Below are 15,153 nucleotides of genomic sequence, written 5' to 3'. Positions count from 1 at the left end.
TAAAAAACTATAAGAAGCCCTTAATCAAACGGGTTTTCTTCAATTGGAATGAGCAGAACGGGAGTGTTTGGGGGAAAACATCAAAGATGCGGATGCTCTTTGTCATCTAATTGTATAATCATGTTCTTTTCGGGATGAAAAAACCACTTTACACTGAAATAGACAACTGGCTCGAAGCAGTGGGATACCTTGTGTGACACCCCAAAAGTTTAGTCCCACATCAGCGAGGGAATAAAAACTTGAGTGGTTTATATAGTGAAAGTATGGGATTTCAAGTGTAGCATCGGCTAGTCGATTTTGGCACTAGTTTTAGCCAAACAGCATGATGTACTCAATGAGTCTCATGACTTACATAGCTCTAACGAGCCTGTGGGCCTAGGGTGAGAAAATTGGTATCAGAGCATTTTGCCAGCCAGAAGTGTGGAGCTAAGGGCAATGCGAGGTTAAGTGCTACATCATGTGAGCGCGATGAGAGCCACCTCTAGAGCTCATAGGAGCCACCTCTAAATCTACATTGTCTGTCAGTGACATTGGGATATGTCGATTATCACGCGACACCCAAAAAGTTTAGTCCCACATTAACAAGGGAAATGAAAACTTGAGTGGTGTATATAGTGAAAGCATGGGGTTCAAATGTAGCATCGGCTAGTCAATTTTAGAAGTGGTTTTAGCTAAACAACACACAACACTTAGTAGTTCCCACAGCTTACACCGTTGCAACGGGCCTGTGGGCTCGGGGCGTGACACCTTGAAAAGCAATACTAGTCAATAAATTTTCTAAACACCTTGTCCCGTTCATTAAAAGAAAAACAAAGTATAAAGCAGTGCACACAAAGAAGGAAAGTTTATTAAAACTTTAAAAGAACAAGCATTGTGTTAAATACGGTGTTTTCACTCACTTCTCATATTAAACATACGACATTAAATGTGCACTTGAGAGATGTCAGCCATTTGATCGTTAAACTTTCGGATTCATGCATAAATCCAACGATTGATGTCATTTTAGTACACAATTAATGCTATGAATCAAACCCAGTAGATACTGCCTAAGATTAAGAACATTGATGAGAAATACTCCATCAAAAGGCAAAACAGGGCTAAAACTAGACATGATTGCGCATTGGGAGCCACATTATTCCCAAAATTTGAAATTTCGTGATATGGTAACCAAATTGGACACCTAGTGAGATTCTGGGAGAATATTAGGTAGCAGGATGACGACGAGGAGGAGCTTGGTTTGGTCATCGAGCGGAAAAAAGGGAATTTTCTTTAAAATAAAAATATACACACACTCTCTCTCCCCTTCGAAAGTATGGGGGTAATTTTTGTTGGGAATTTAACGCCTAAACCCCTAATGCAACAGAAACGCAGTATAGAAAAAGTACACCAAGATTTACGAGGTTCGGCAACTGCCTACGTCCTCGGGAGCCACACAGATAATTTCTTATTAATTAAACAAGAAATTACAATTTAGGAGCGTATCTCAAAACTGAGATTTCTCTGATAAACACTGTAGCTACAGTGTTAATAATCAAAGGGTATGAACCCTTTCAATTCTCACTTGAGAATAAATACCCCACAATTAAAACCCCTCTTTTAATTCTCTATTTCTCTCTCTTCTTTAATCCCCTCAACCACTGTTGAGTGTTGGGATTTAAACACAAAATCGCAGCTGCGATTTGGGGGTTTTTCCGCCGCCGCCTGGAAGAAAAATCGGAGACAAAAAAAAAACCCTAGGCTGGGGTTTTCTTTTATAGGCGGATGAGGAGAGGGCTGGCGACAGCCTGTCGCCAGCGCCAACTTCGAGCCGAACGCACAATTGCTTCGACGCCAGCTTCGCACGAACGCAGAGGTCGCTTCGACGCCAACTTCGCACGAACGCAGAGGTCGCTCGACGCCAGCTTCGCACGAACGCAGAGGTCGAAAGGGGGAGGCGAACGCAGAGCTCGAGCCGCCAAAACGCCAAGATCAGGTCAGCGTTCGCCTGGGGTTTCTCCGTCGACTTCGCCTGAAGTTCGTCGCCCACGCACGCCTGCAACATCCATGAGCTCGCCGGAGCTCTTCGTCGCCGGAGGTGAGTTTGATCTACACCTTTTTCAACATCCTGCAGGCTGGGGATTCGTACTGGCGAGAAATTGGGCGGGCGAATGAATGTCGCCATAGTTATACTGCAGCTGCTGGGAGTTCTGACCGTGAACGCCGATATTGAAGTTGGCGACGCCGTAGTTATTGATCTGCAGCTGCTGAAAGTCCTGACCGTGAACGCCCACGTTGAAGTTAGCCATGCCAGGCTGAATTGAGCTTTCTCCGTTGTAGCCTTGAGGTAAAGGAGAGTTTGATTGATAATTGGCGGGTTCATGTTGATCAAAATCTAAGGGAAAATCAAAATCTGGGAGGTCCGGAAAGAAATTGTCGTCACTACTAGAAGCAAAATTGTGATCGAGCGGATCTGGTGGTTGGTTCGGGTTCCACAATGCAGTTTGCAACGATTGGTTTTGAAACATGTAGGCATTCTCGTCCTGTACTGTTTCGGGGTTCGGAAGAAAGAGGTTGTCTGGTACAGGCTGGATTTGGGTCGGGTCGAAATTGGGTTCAGGTTTACGTTCAGGTTCAGGTTGATGGCGAGCTCTTTTGTTTGGTTGCTGGATTTGTTCCTGCAGGTTATCCGGATTAACTGCGACAGGTGCAGCTTTCTTCCAGCCTTTACGGCAGCTGCGGTATATTTTGCTCAGGACATAGTCATCCAACTGCAATAAGCATGTGCACAGGTTAAAATATCGATGATTTTTTTTGTGCCAATTTAGGATATAATTTAAGGATAAAAAACAATGTAAGAAAATCAAAATCCTAAATAAAGACTCAGAATCTTACCAGCATGTGGCCGTTCTTGATAGGCTGCTTCGACTCCTCGATCTTATACTCGTACATCAACCACTCCGTCTTCGTCCCTCGATCGATACTCCTGACTCTACTTTTCTTAGTCTCCCAGAACCCCAATGCTGTCTTATCCCCGAGTTTTATCTTTCGATCCCCTTCCTTTTTCTCGATCGCTATATCTGCTGCAGTGGCCTTCCAAAATCCTCCAGACGCTGCTCGGTCTGGCCTACTCCCTTTCTCATACTTCCTATTCCTCGGGGTAAAGAAATACCAACTTTTCTCATGATCAGCATACGTTTCTGCAAGACAACACCAACACGAAAATCTCTGTATCAGTATCAAAGACATTGTTTTTCCAGAGAAAAACTCTTCAAGAACTCTATAAATTTGCTATGAATATGTAAACTACAGAAAGCAAACATGATGAGCAGAGTAATCCTATGGCCTAAAATTATATATGCATGCACGCGATTCTTGATGCATGCATGCAAGTTTCCTGTAACGTAGCCAGAAACTAATAGATGAAAGAGCTTCACGTTAAAAAGTTCGATCAAGATATACCTGCAAGCTGCGTTGGATCATGATGGTATATGTTGGTATCGACGATGATGCCTTCGCAGGGGAGTTCACCGCCGAGAACCTTAGGCCTGAGATAATCTTGTATGAGCTCTTCGTCGGTAGGACGAAACTTGAAACCAACCGGCAATCTTTCCGGCTCTCTCTCTTCTTCCCCGTCGAAGCTAATTGCAAGAGGTGATAAAAATCTGTCTTCTTGATTGGCCATGATGCTGGCTGAAGGAAAATTGTTCTCGGGTCCTTCAAAGGGTCGAGAATTCTGTCTTCGATCCGCAACTCTTCTTGAACAGGAGGACTTAAATAATGCAGGGTTTGATGTTGGACGAATTAATTCGAGAGGAGTTCGGGTTTATCTCAATTTAAAGTTTGTATCTCTTTGAAACTATGAGGATATTTGAACTAATTTTAGTTTATCTAAACTACTGATATATTTAGTAATATTTGCAGTAGTTTCCCACTTCAATTCGGAGTCTGCATTATTATAAATTTGAAAAGAGTTGTGGTTTATCAGTAATTTTAATTTTTAGTAAAACTTGGCACAAAAACCTTATCTACTCAAAAACGTTATTTTGGTAATTTGAAAAGAGTTGTGGTTTATCAGCTCTAAAACGTTATTTTGGTCGTGTTAGAACCTTATCTACTCAAAAATTTTGGAGTCGGCCACCTGATAAGGGACCTAATGGAAGTTTTGCTTTTGTGTTTCCTCCTCTATAGCATTTATTGTTGTAGTTTATGTTTCATGTGATCATTTCAATATTTTTTATTTTATTAAGACGAATAGAAAACTATGCACAAAAACCTTGTCAGAATATAGTTATGTTGGACAAATTACGCTAGACCCCGTAAGTTTTGATGTTATGTAAAAGCCCCTAAAAAGTTTAAACCCACAGTAAACTCCCAAAATAAGTTTGGAAATATTAGTGTTGATAATAGTGTATTGTAGTGGGTTTTAGTCCCACATTGCTTGGGAGAACAAACCTCACACTCCTCTACTTGTATAAATATATGTGCATACTCAATATTCAATTCAAGGGAAATTTACCCAAGATTCTCTCTCTTACTTTAACATGGTATCAGAGCTAGGGCTATTTCCCTTCCAATAAATTTTTTTAACGCTTCTGCGTTCTTTTGCCAAATCTTGGCCTTATTGCTTTGCAGCCGTTTAATGTTTTTTTTTTCTACCAGATATTTTGGCCTTGTCGCTTTGCGGCCTCTTAACGCGTTTCGCGTTCTCGTTTAAACCTTCGGGTTTTTATTCTAACCTTCGGGTTCTATTTTAACGGCATTACCGTTTCAAGACCGTCTCTCGGTCTCAAATTAACGACATCGTCGTTTCAAGCCGTCTCTCGGCCTCAAACGAACGGCATTGCCGTTTCCATCTCGACATCTTAACGTCTCAAGATTGCTGTTATGGCTCCTTCAGAGAAGATTCCCAAACCACCTTTGCCCCTCAATGATCAAAGTGACTGGGCAGGGTGGTCCACCATTGTCACCAATGCCTTGCGTGGCGCTGGTTTGCTTGATCATCTCACCAGTACGGGACCAGTTCCACCGTCCATCAGCACTGTTGCTTCATCCAGTACTATTGCCTCTGGCAGTGGTGATGTCGATCTTCAGACTGCTCGTGCTCTCTATGTCAAGGAGAGTTCAGAGTGGCAATTGCAGGAATTTCGTGTTATGGATTATCTCACTCGCTGTGTTGGCTCTGGTCTTACTGTCGAGATTGGCTCGCTTCCCTCTGCTCGGGCCATATGGACTCGTCTCACTGAGCGTTTCACTGAGTGCTCGGGTGCACGGGAGGCATATCTTCTGCAACGCATTGCTCTACAATGCAAAGGTAGTTCATCTCTGCAGTCTCATTTTGGACAAATGCAAGCTTTTTGGACAGAGTTACGCTCCATACTTCCTGGACGTAATTCCACATATGAAGACTGGCTAGCCTGGTACGAACGACATGAGATGCATCAACTGTTTCGGTCCCTTCCTGAATATTCAACTATGGCTGATCAACTACTTCATCAGCCTCAATTGACAGAGTTACGCTCCATACTTCCTGGACGTAATTCCACATATGAAGACTGGCTAGCCTGGTACGAACGGCATGAGATGCATCAACTGTTTCAGTCCCTTCCTGAATATTCAACTATGGCTGATCAACTACTTCATCAGCCTCAATTTTCGACTTTGGCCTCAGTTATGGGAGCTCTCACTACTTATGAGACCCGGCAGCAGACAGCACGACTCAATTTGTCAACAGACACTTCTACCTCTTCACTCGAGACTGTTTTGTCTTTACCTGTCACTGCTCCTGTTATGAATCATGCTTCTCCACAGGCTCCCTCTCCACAGGCTCGATCTAAGCTCTCTTGCAAATATTGCAAGAAGGAAGAACACCGTATTGAGACATGCTTCAAGCTTCATCCTGAGTTACGTTCCTCAGGTACTGGTCGTGGTCGGGGACCCCCTCAGTCTCAACCCTCTCGTACACCAGGATTGTTGGCCAATGCTTTACCTTCTACTACTTCAGACTCTACTATTCAAGCTATTGAAAGTCTTCGCCGTCAACTTGATGCTTTCCAACATATCACCTCTATATCCGCCGCACAACTCTCTTGTATGTATTTTGCTGGTTCTTCAGCTAATCCTTCGGTCTCTGGTATGAATGATCTATGGATTTTTGACTCTGGTTGTTCCTTTCATATGACTTGTAATGGTTCACTTTTATCCTCTGTCTTTACTTCATCCTCTCTTCCTCCTATCTACACAGCTGCTGGAAAACCATTGTCCATTACTCAGTATGTCTCTATTACCCCATAAAATAATCCATCTGGTCGTCTAACACTTGGTCCTGTCTATGTGGCTCCTCAGTTGTGCTTGAATTTAATTTCTATTAGCTCTTTATGCATGGCGGGCTTGTTTGTCTCATTTTCTTCTGATACTTGTATTGTGCAGGATCCACAGACGGGCAAGACGGTTGAGGCGGGTCGTAGGAGGCACAAACTATATTTTCTGGAATATCTTCACCTTCCAGAGTCTATACGTCCACGTTCTCTTGTTGCTTCTCTTCGTTCGTCAAAACCCTCTACCTCGCTTCCTGCCAATTTATGGCATAGACGATTTGGTCATGTGTCTAATAAAAGGCTGGAGAGTCTTATTCAGTCTGGAATACTTGGTCCTGTATCATCTAGTTCTAAGGCTGGAGAGTCTTATTCAGTCTGGAATACTTGGTCCTGTATCATCTAGTTCTAGTATTGAGTCATGTACTGGTTGCAAATTGGCAAAATTCACTGCTTTACCATTTCTAGTATTGAGTCATGTACTGGTTGCAAATTGGCAAAATTCACTGCTTTACCATTTAAAATGAGTACATTTGTATCCACTTCCTTATTTGATTTAGTACTCTGATATTTGGGGGCCAGCTCCTTTGCCTTCTTCATCTGGCTACTTATATTATGTTAGCTTTATCGACGATTTCTCTCGTTTTACATGGGTTTACCTACTTAAGAATCGCTCTGACGTACTTACTGCTTATCAAGCCTTCACTGCTATGATTTTCACTCAATGGCAATCTCGTATTAAAGTTTTTCGTTCTGATTGTGCCAAAGAGTACCTATCCTCTGCCATGCGCTCTATCATGTCCTCTCATGGGACTATCTTTCAACAGTCATGTCCCTACACTCATGAGCAAAATGGTGTTGCTGAACGCAAACATCGTCAAATCCTCGATATTGCTCGATCAATGCTCATTTCTTACTCTGTTCCTCGTCGTTTTTGGGCTGAGGCTATTCTCACCGCGACTCATGCTATTAATATCACTCCATCTAGCTCTCTTTCTGGTGCTACTCCTTATAGTCGTGTTTATACTCACCCTCCTCGTTATGATCTAGTTCGCGTTTTTGGTTGTCGATGTTTTGTTCTTCTGCCATCTCACGAACGTGATAAATTATCTCTCAGAGCTGTTTCTTGTGTTTATTTAGGAATTAGTTCAGAACATCGATGTTATCGTTGTTATGATCCAGCAACTCATCGAGTTCATATATCTCGTCATGTTCAGTTCGAAGAGGATTCTCCATATTATTCTACTTCTGATGACTTTAATTTCCTCCACTCTACCGATCATGCTTCCCCGTCCACTGCATCACCCACTTCTTCACCTCAATTTTCCTTTCGAGATCTCCCTGACATCTCTCCCTCTCCTTCTGTTGACTCTTCCTCACCTGAGTCTTCTCTTACACCATCTAATCCATATCCCGTGGACACAACTCTCACTCCAAAAAATACTGTTGATCTCCACGCACCTGCGCCAGCATCTCCCCCGCCTGAGGTTCCTCTTGCTCTTCGTCGAGGCAAACACCCACATGTCATGTCTGCCCGGTATGCTTCTGTTACTTCTTATTCACCTATCTTTCATAACTTTCTTGCTGCCATTCATACTATTGTTGAGCCAAAGTCCTTCCAAGAGGCAGTTCAAATTCCAGAGTGGCGACAGACTATGGCTGAGGAATTTCAAGCCTTTCAGCAAACTCATACCTGGGATGTTGTTCCCTGTCCTCCTGAGATCTCTCTTGTTGGCAGTACATGGGTTTATAAGGTCAAGTTTCGTCCTGATGGCACCATTGAACGTCGAAAAGCTCGTTTAGTGGCTCGAGGTTTTACTCAGCAACAAGTTATTGATTATAAGGAGACATTTGCTCCTGTTGCTCAGATGCCCACTGTTCGTACTCTCCTTGCGGTCGCTGCTGCTCATCGTTGGCCCTTATACCAGATGGATGTTAAAAATACTTTTTTTCATGGCTCTTTATCAGAGAGACTGTATATATGCAACCACCTCCAGGGTCAAATATTCCTCTGGGACATGTATGTCTCCTTCGTAGTGCTGTTTATGGTCTCAAGCAGGCACCCCGCGCTTGGTTTGAGTGTTTTCGCGATGTCGTGCTCAAAGCGGGCTTTATAGAAAGTCATCAAGATGCTTCTCTGTTTGTTCGCACTACATCGCGCGGCAGAGTTTTATTACTCATCTATGTAGATGATATGATCATTACAGGTGATGATATGATAGGTATACAATACGCAAAATCTCAGTTGCAACAACAGTTCCACATGAAGGATCTTGGATCTCTTCGGTATTTCCTTGGTCTAGAAATTTCTCAAGGCCCGCGGGGTGTATTACTGTCTCAACAGAAGTATCTCTCAGATATTCTAAATCAAGCTGAGTTAACTGATAATACAACTGTCGATACTCCACTCCAGCAGAATGTCAAACTTTGCTCTACTGACGGTGAGCCTCTATCTGATCCTACCCGATATCGACATCTTGTTGGTCAGTTGGTCTATTTGTGCATCTCTCGACCAGATATCTCTCATGCTGTTGGTATTGTCAGTCAATTTGTTAGTGCCCCACGTTCTGTACACTATGCTGTCTTATTACGGATTCTTCGGTACCTCCGGGGTACTAGCACTCGCTCACTTTTGTTTCCTGCTACATCTAAGTTAGAGCTTTGTGCATATTCTGATGCTGATTGGGCTGGTGATCCAACTACCAGAAAGTCTACCACAGGTTATTGTATATTTCTTGGTGATTCCCTTATTTCCTGACGAAGTAAGAAACAAGATGTTATTGCTCTTTCCAGTACTGAGGCAGAGTATCGTGCAGTGTCCACAACAGCTAAAGAGATTATTCATCTCCGTCGTCTTCTCAGTGATTTCGGCATTTCTGTTACGACTCCTACTCCTCTCTACTGTGATAATAAGAGTGTCATCCAGATTGACGACTCCTACTCCTCTCTACTGTGATAATAAGAGTGTCATCCAGATTGCTAATAATCCAGTATTTCATGAAAGGACCAAACATATTGAGATCGACGCTCATTTTGTCCGTCACCAAGTTATCAAGGACAAGACAATTCTACTTCCTCATGCTTCATCCGCTGACGAGCTTGCAGATTTCTTTACAAAGGCCTTACCTGTTCATCGGTTCCAGTTTCTTGTACGCAAACTCACTTTGTTTGATCCAATATGAGTTTGAAGGGGGCTCTTGATAATAGTGTATTGTAGTGGGTTTTAGTCCCACATTGCTTGGGAGAACAAACCTCACATTCCTCTACTTGTATAAATATATGTGCATACTCAATATTCAATTCAAGGGAAATTTACCCAAGATTATCTCTCTCTTACTTTAACAATTAGAAAAACCCAAATATGTTTTGTTTTTTTTGCACTTAAGTCCCATAATAGCCCGTAGCACATAATTTTACATGCATGGATGAAAGTACCCTCAAAGTCAACAATAATAAAATAGAAACATTTTCTCCCATAGTTACCCCTCATATCATCCCTATTTGTGGATTGACCCCTCAAATTTGAAAACCATGAAATTTTTGCCCTAAAAATTCTAAAAACTACATAGTGGCCTAAAGATATATAGAGCCGCTGAAAATCCAAAAACCACAAAAGTTTCCCTAAAAATATGAAATTGCGAGAAGCCCCTTAAAAAATCTGAAAATTGCAAATATCTACTTAGTATCTAAAAATTACAAACTGGCCCCCAAAAAAATCCAATAATCACAAATAGCCCTTTCAAAATAAAAATTTACAATTGTATTATAAAAAATCAAAAATTACAAAGAGCCCTCTAAAATCTAAATGTTACTAATAAGTAATAACCCACTTAAAAAATCTAAAAATTATTAAAAAACTTGAAAATATAAAATTGCATACCTCTGCCTGAAAAATCTAAAAATTACAAACGTATCTCCGAAGATCTAAAAATTATAGATGTTCCTGTGAAAATTTTAAAAATTATAAATAGACCACTAAAATTATGAACAGTCCTCAAAAATGAAAAATTACAAACAAACTCATTTGTAATTTTTGAATCTTAATGGGAGATTTGTGGTTTTTAGAATTTTTAGAGAGATTTTGCAATTTAAAAATTTTCAAGGGGTCTTTGTACTTCTGGATTTACAAGGGGCTAGCTCTTGTAATTTTTAGATTTGTCAAGGGTTGTTTGTAACTTTGAACAGCAACCCCAAACTTAAGGAGTGTTTACTCAAATAAAATAATTGAAGTGAGTTTTGTGAGACACCCTCAATTGTTGAGGGGAGTTTTCTAAAATCCACCCTTCACGAAGTATTAGCCTTACATGATATATGGCCAAAAACTAAGGGGGTGTTTGGCAACTCCCCAAAGCTAATTTTAGCAGGGACAATCTTGGTCCAGAGCAAACTTGGTCCAGAAGCTAGCTCTCTGATTGACATCGTTTTGACCAAAATTGAACTAGTTCTCTTCAAGCTCAAATTCTAGCCTCTAAACTCTCTTTTAGACCTTAATTCTCATACTAACCAGCTCTATCCTAGTTAAGCCAAAATTATTTCAGACCCTATCCAATTTTGGAATTGTCAAGCACACCTTAGGGCCGATTTGGACACAAAGGAGGGGAAGGGAGGGGGTGATTGACTTAAATCCAAGGGGAGGGAGTGGAAAGGAAAAGCGTGAAATGTATTTATTTGTGTTTGTATAAACAATGAGGGGATGAGAGGGTACAATACAATATGTGTTTGTTTAGAGTAGGGGATAGGAAGGGAATGTGAGCAATATTGAAATTTCAAGAAAATTCCTCCTCTCCCAACCACTTTTGGAGGGTTGAGCAATATGTATTTGGTTAAAAAAAAATTTCTCTTGAAAGCCTTCCAAAGTATCATTTTTTTTGCAGGCTTTAAACAAAAACGCCTCTAAAAAAAGAATTTTGCTTGAAAGCCTGCCACAAAGTAGCACTTTTGACAGGCTTTCAACAATAGCTTTCCTCAAAAACAGTGAACCAAACAGCCCCCAGAGTTTAAAGGGTGAGTTCAAAATCACGATTTTTAGGAGCCTAGAATTTACGCAGTTTTATGAGATATTTGAACTAATTCCAACCTGATCCTTTCGTCTCCAGAAACGCAATGTGTGCCGATGCTCAATCTAGGGTTTTCTGAGAACTTTTGAAGGAAAGAGGCGCGTTTCTCTCTTCCTCAAAGTCTGGGGTTTTTTTCCTCTAAAATATAGAAATTGGGTTAAAAATTCGAAAAGCTTAAATTTGTTGAATTTTCCATCGTCATTCTACCCATCATTTGGTTGCTGCAATTGGACTCCCCCCCACATTGTTGCATTAGGGCTCCAATTTTGCACGTGCGCACAAAAATGGAGGCTGCTGCAATCTGTTCATCAGGTAATTTCTCCCGCAAATTTCAATTTTATTTCATGTTGAAGGCAAAGAAATGCCCAATTGTTTGATGCATTAATTGGATTTCTCCCACAAACTATTGTCGATATTGTTTGGCTTGTAACTAGAACTTTTATGTAAATCCTTGAGAAAAGCACTATTTCTTGTTTTCTTGCTCGTCTTTTTGAGCAAGAATTAACAATTTTGGCCATCTCAGCCATTAAATGTACTGGGAGCACTACTTGCCATTTGGTTACCATGATTTTGATTTATACACAAGTACTTCCAAAAGTTGAAGCCTGTCCGCTTTTCTCCCTACAGGGGTACTAAGCCCAAGTCTAACGTTAATTAATTAATTATTTATTTATTTATTTCTATGGTAGGATGAGTCGAAAATTGTAATCTAATTGAGTTATCCTAACATGATGAAAAGCTTCATGCTAGTAATTATGTTATGTTATATTATATTATCTAATTTTCTTCTACAATCCAATGTAGATGGAAAATCGCTTGCTTCCTAGGTAGCTATTAGTATTTCCCCCCTCTTTCATACCGTATGAGTATGAAATAGATTTATATCTGTCTTCATGTAATGTCGGTTTTAACTTGCAGTCTATTTTAATCATTAGATTACTAACTAATTAAACTTGTATTGGTCTAACTGTTCTGTAGAGTAATTATTAGTTCTTGCTGCTGGTCAGAGTCCACAGTTTGGAAATAAACTAAACCATACTATGGATAAATCTGTCGCTTGCTATTAGTATTTAATCTCTGATGAAATTTTAATTCATACTAGATATTAGTTCTCTGTTTTTCTCTTCTAAGCACGTTCTATCATAAAGTTGTTGCCCCCACCATAGTGTCTGATTTACTGCAGAGCCTCAAGTTTGGTATTCAAATCTGTAATTTGGCACCTCATATGTTGATCAAAATGGTTAGCTATCCCTTTAACACACTTTCTTTCGAACCAATATTATGTTGCTCGATTCCCCGGGCCCCCCCTCGAACCATTGTGCAGTTTCTGCAAACCGATTCTCAGTATATTTGTGAACCGATTCCCTCCAATACACGAACCGGTTCTCCAACATTGGCGTACCACTTACAGGCACGCTAAATGCAAAGTCTATTTAAGTGCACGTGCGCAAGATGCAGTGCAATGTGTGCAATTAAGTGAAGAGAGACACACAATAGAGTATATGAGCTAATAGTTTTACTATAACTAAACACGTATGTTAATTAAATGTAAAGCAAAACCATGATCCTAAAACGAGCTATGTGAAAAAAATAGAACAAAGAAACAAACTCCATCAAAAAGAAATATTTAAGTATTTTGTATGGGAAAAAATATTAAAATTCATAATTAGCTTTCTAGTTTTCTACTATATACTTTGAAAAACTTTAAACGCACCCGAAAATAATTTACAACGTACCACTAATCGAATTTGCATAGCAAAGCAAGCTACCCCTAACGAATCTAAATTTTCTAAGTGGCGAATTGTGCCCCGAATTCGTAATGTGACCCGCTATGTATCGCATACGGTGTAACTACTTTCATGCTTATTATGTCTCATTTATTGTTAAATCCATAAAATATTTTGCAGTTGTCAGTCTGTTACCATACGATCAGAGTTGCTCACTGTAAATTTCATCAAACTTAATCATACTTGGATGATTTTTTTTAACTACACATAACTTATAATTCATTTGCGTAAAAATCCTTCAACATTCTACGCTGTCTGTATCATAGCAAACTGTTTTTGTCGATGAAAACACCAGAAGTTGGCCAAATCCAAAAATCTCAAGGACCTTGAAGTGAACACCGAAAAAATTATGATTCGCTTTGACCAGCTCATTGAAGGAATGTCACTGCTGTTCAGCTTGATGCTTACTCTTCAAGTACTTGAAGTGCACAATAATTCACTAGGTGTAGGTGGGTATGGTCATTTGGCAAGTTGTGCAATCTGGAACAGATTGATAATAAGCTATCTGGATAAAACTCTACCATACAAGTTGAACTCAGCTGGCGCACCAATCTTCAACGTACCAAACTGTCCCTTAATAATCATATGATTCATACCAGTGGCTTACTATAATCTTTTGCATACCTAACCCAAATGCGGGGCTTTGAAGCTTCAAGCAATTCGCTCTCTGCTGAGATCCAACAGCTTTGTTCAAACTGTGGGGACTAATTTTCTTTTAAGTACAACATAATCCATGTTAGAGATTTATGCTCATATTGGATGGGTAATGGGGCTGCAATATCTGACCATTTTCAGCAACACTTTTCAGGTCTAATTCCACTTGAGATTGGAAACTCTATCAACTTGTTAGAATTGGATTTCTTTATAGAAAAAAATTCGCTTGCTGGTCCAAAATCTCAGCTTGAGATTGAGGCCCTACTAACCTCACATCATTTGACCTTCTCGCCAAAAAATTGAGGTGCATGCTCTCAACTCTCAAGTGCTCAGGCCCACTTACTAGACAATCCCCTTTTCATGGCAATATTCCTTCATCTTCCTGTAAATTATACTCGTGGAATATTTAGATTTGTCAAAAGATTAACCATCTTGATATTTTCCTGAATGTAGGATGTGAAATGGTTCAAAGTGGTGAATTTTGCAATAAAAAGATTCAAGTTCAGTAGGCTTGATTACTTATCTTGACTGTCTGCACTTGAGGTGACAATTTTATGGCAGAAGTTCCTTCATGACTACAAAACTGCGAAGAAACTTGTTGTTCAGGACTTCGAGGACAATACATAACTTTGAAATATTACTCCGTGTCTGGGCAAGAAGTTTTCGTCATGGAGGATTCTTATCCTCTGGCCAACATGTTCAATGTTAGTAATCCCTCAACAGATCTCTAAACTTGTTTTGCTTCAACTCTTGGATCTTGCAAATAACAATCTCATTGATGCATCAAATTTGGGATTTCCTGTATCTTTTTAAAGTGCTTGAAAACACTCTCTTCCTGTAAAAGCAGTAATCAGTTGATCATCATAGCTTGTATGTATCTTCTTTGAAATCACCAAGTTCTCCTTGGTAGAAATGTAGAAGGAAATATACCTATTTCTATTTTCTTAAAGAATTAGTCTTGCTTCCTTCCAAGAAGACATAGAGTGGCCCAGTGCACGAGGCTCCACCATTGTGGGCTCTGGAGAGAGTCAGATGTACATAGTTTTACCCCCGCTTTGAGGAGAGCTTGTTTTTGAAATCTGAACTGGTGGATTCAGAATATTTTTTCTTAGAGTTGGGGGTTTTGTGTGTGTGTGTTTGCTGGGTTTTTTTTTGGGGGGTGGGGGACAACAAGTATCTATTTACCAAAAAGATAAACATATAACATTATAAAATTATGGTATCTAATGTGAATACAATACACTTGGTACACTTTAAATGGGCTAATTTAATTTTCCACTAACTCATTCAGCGTTTTCAGATAGATTGAGTTGCAACTTTAGATATTTATTATTATTTTTTTGTTTGGGGGGGGGGGGGGGGGTT

The 15,153-nt window shown here is 40.2% G+C and overlaps 1 protein-coding gene across 1 annotated transcript; it reads right to left on the bottom strand.

The window, feature by feature from the left end:
* Positions 2,097-3,730, bottom strand: LOC109836264 (NAC domain-containing protein 2-like). The gene is made up of 3 exons (XM_020404125.1): positions 3,439-3,730; positions 2,872-3,176; positions 2,097-2,747 (listed from the first exon to the last, which is right to left on the bottom strand). The coding sequence occupies exons 1-3, from the start codon at positions 3,659-3,661 to the stop codon at positions 2,097-2,099; spliced, it is 1,179 nt and encodes a 392-aa protein (XP_020259714.1). The 5' UTR covers positions 3,662-3,730.

The sequence above is a fragment of the Asparagus officinalis genome, chromosome 4 (assembly GCF_001876935.1).
Source record: "Asparagus officinalis chromosome 4, Aspof.V1, whole genome shotgun sequence".
Classification (NCBI taxonomy): Eukaryota; Viridiplantae; Streptophyta; class Magnoliopsida; order Asparagales; family Asparagaceae; genus Asparagus; species Asparagus officinalis.
This window is presented reverse-complemented; position numbering and strand designations above follow the sequence as displayed.

What these genes read in the sequence shown, in the direction of transcription:
- LOC109836264 (XM_020404125.1), bottom strand. Translation starts at nt 3,661, where the DNA reads ATGGCCAATCAAGAAGACAGATTTTTATCACCTCTTGCAATTAGCTTC. An exon ending in TGATCCAACGCAGCTTGCAG is followed by an intron (nt 3,177 to 3,438) that starts GTATATCTTGAT and finishes GTTGTCTTGCAG; the next exon opens with AAACGTATGCTGATCATGAG. An exon ending in TCAAGAACGGCCACATGCTG is followed by an intron (nt 2,748 to 2,871) that starts GTAAGATTCTGA and finishes TGCTTATTGCAG; the next exon opens with TTGGATGACTATGTCCTGAG.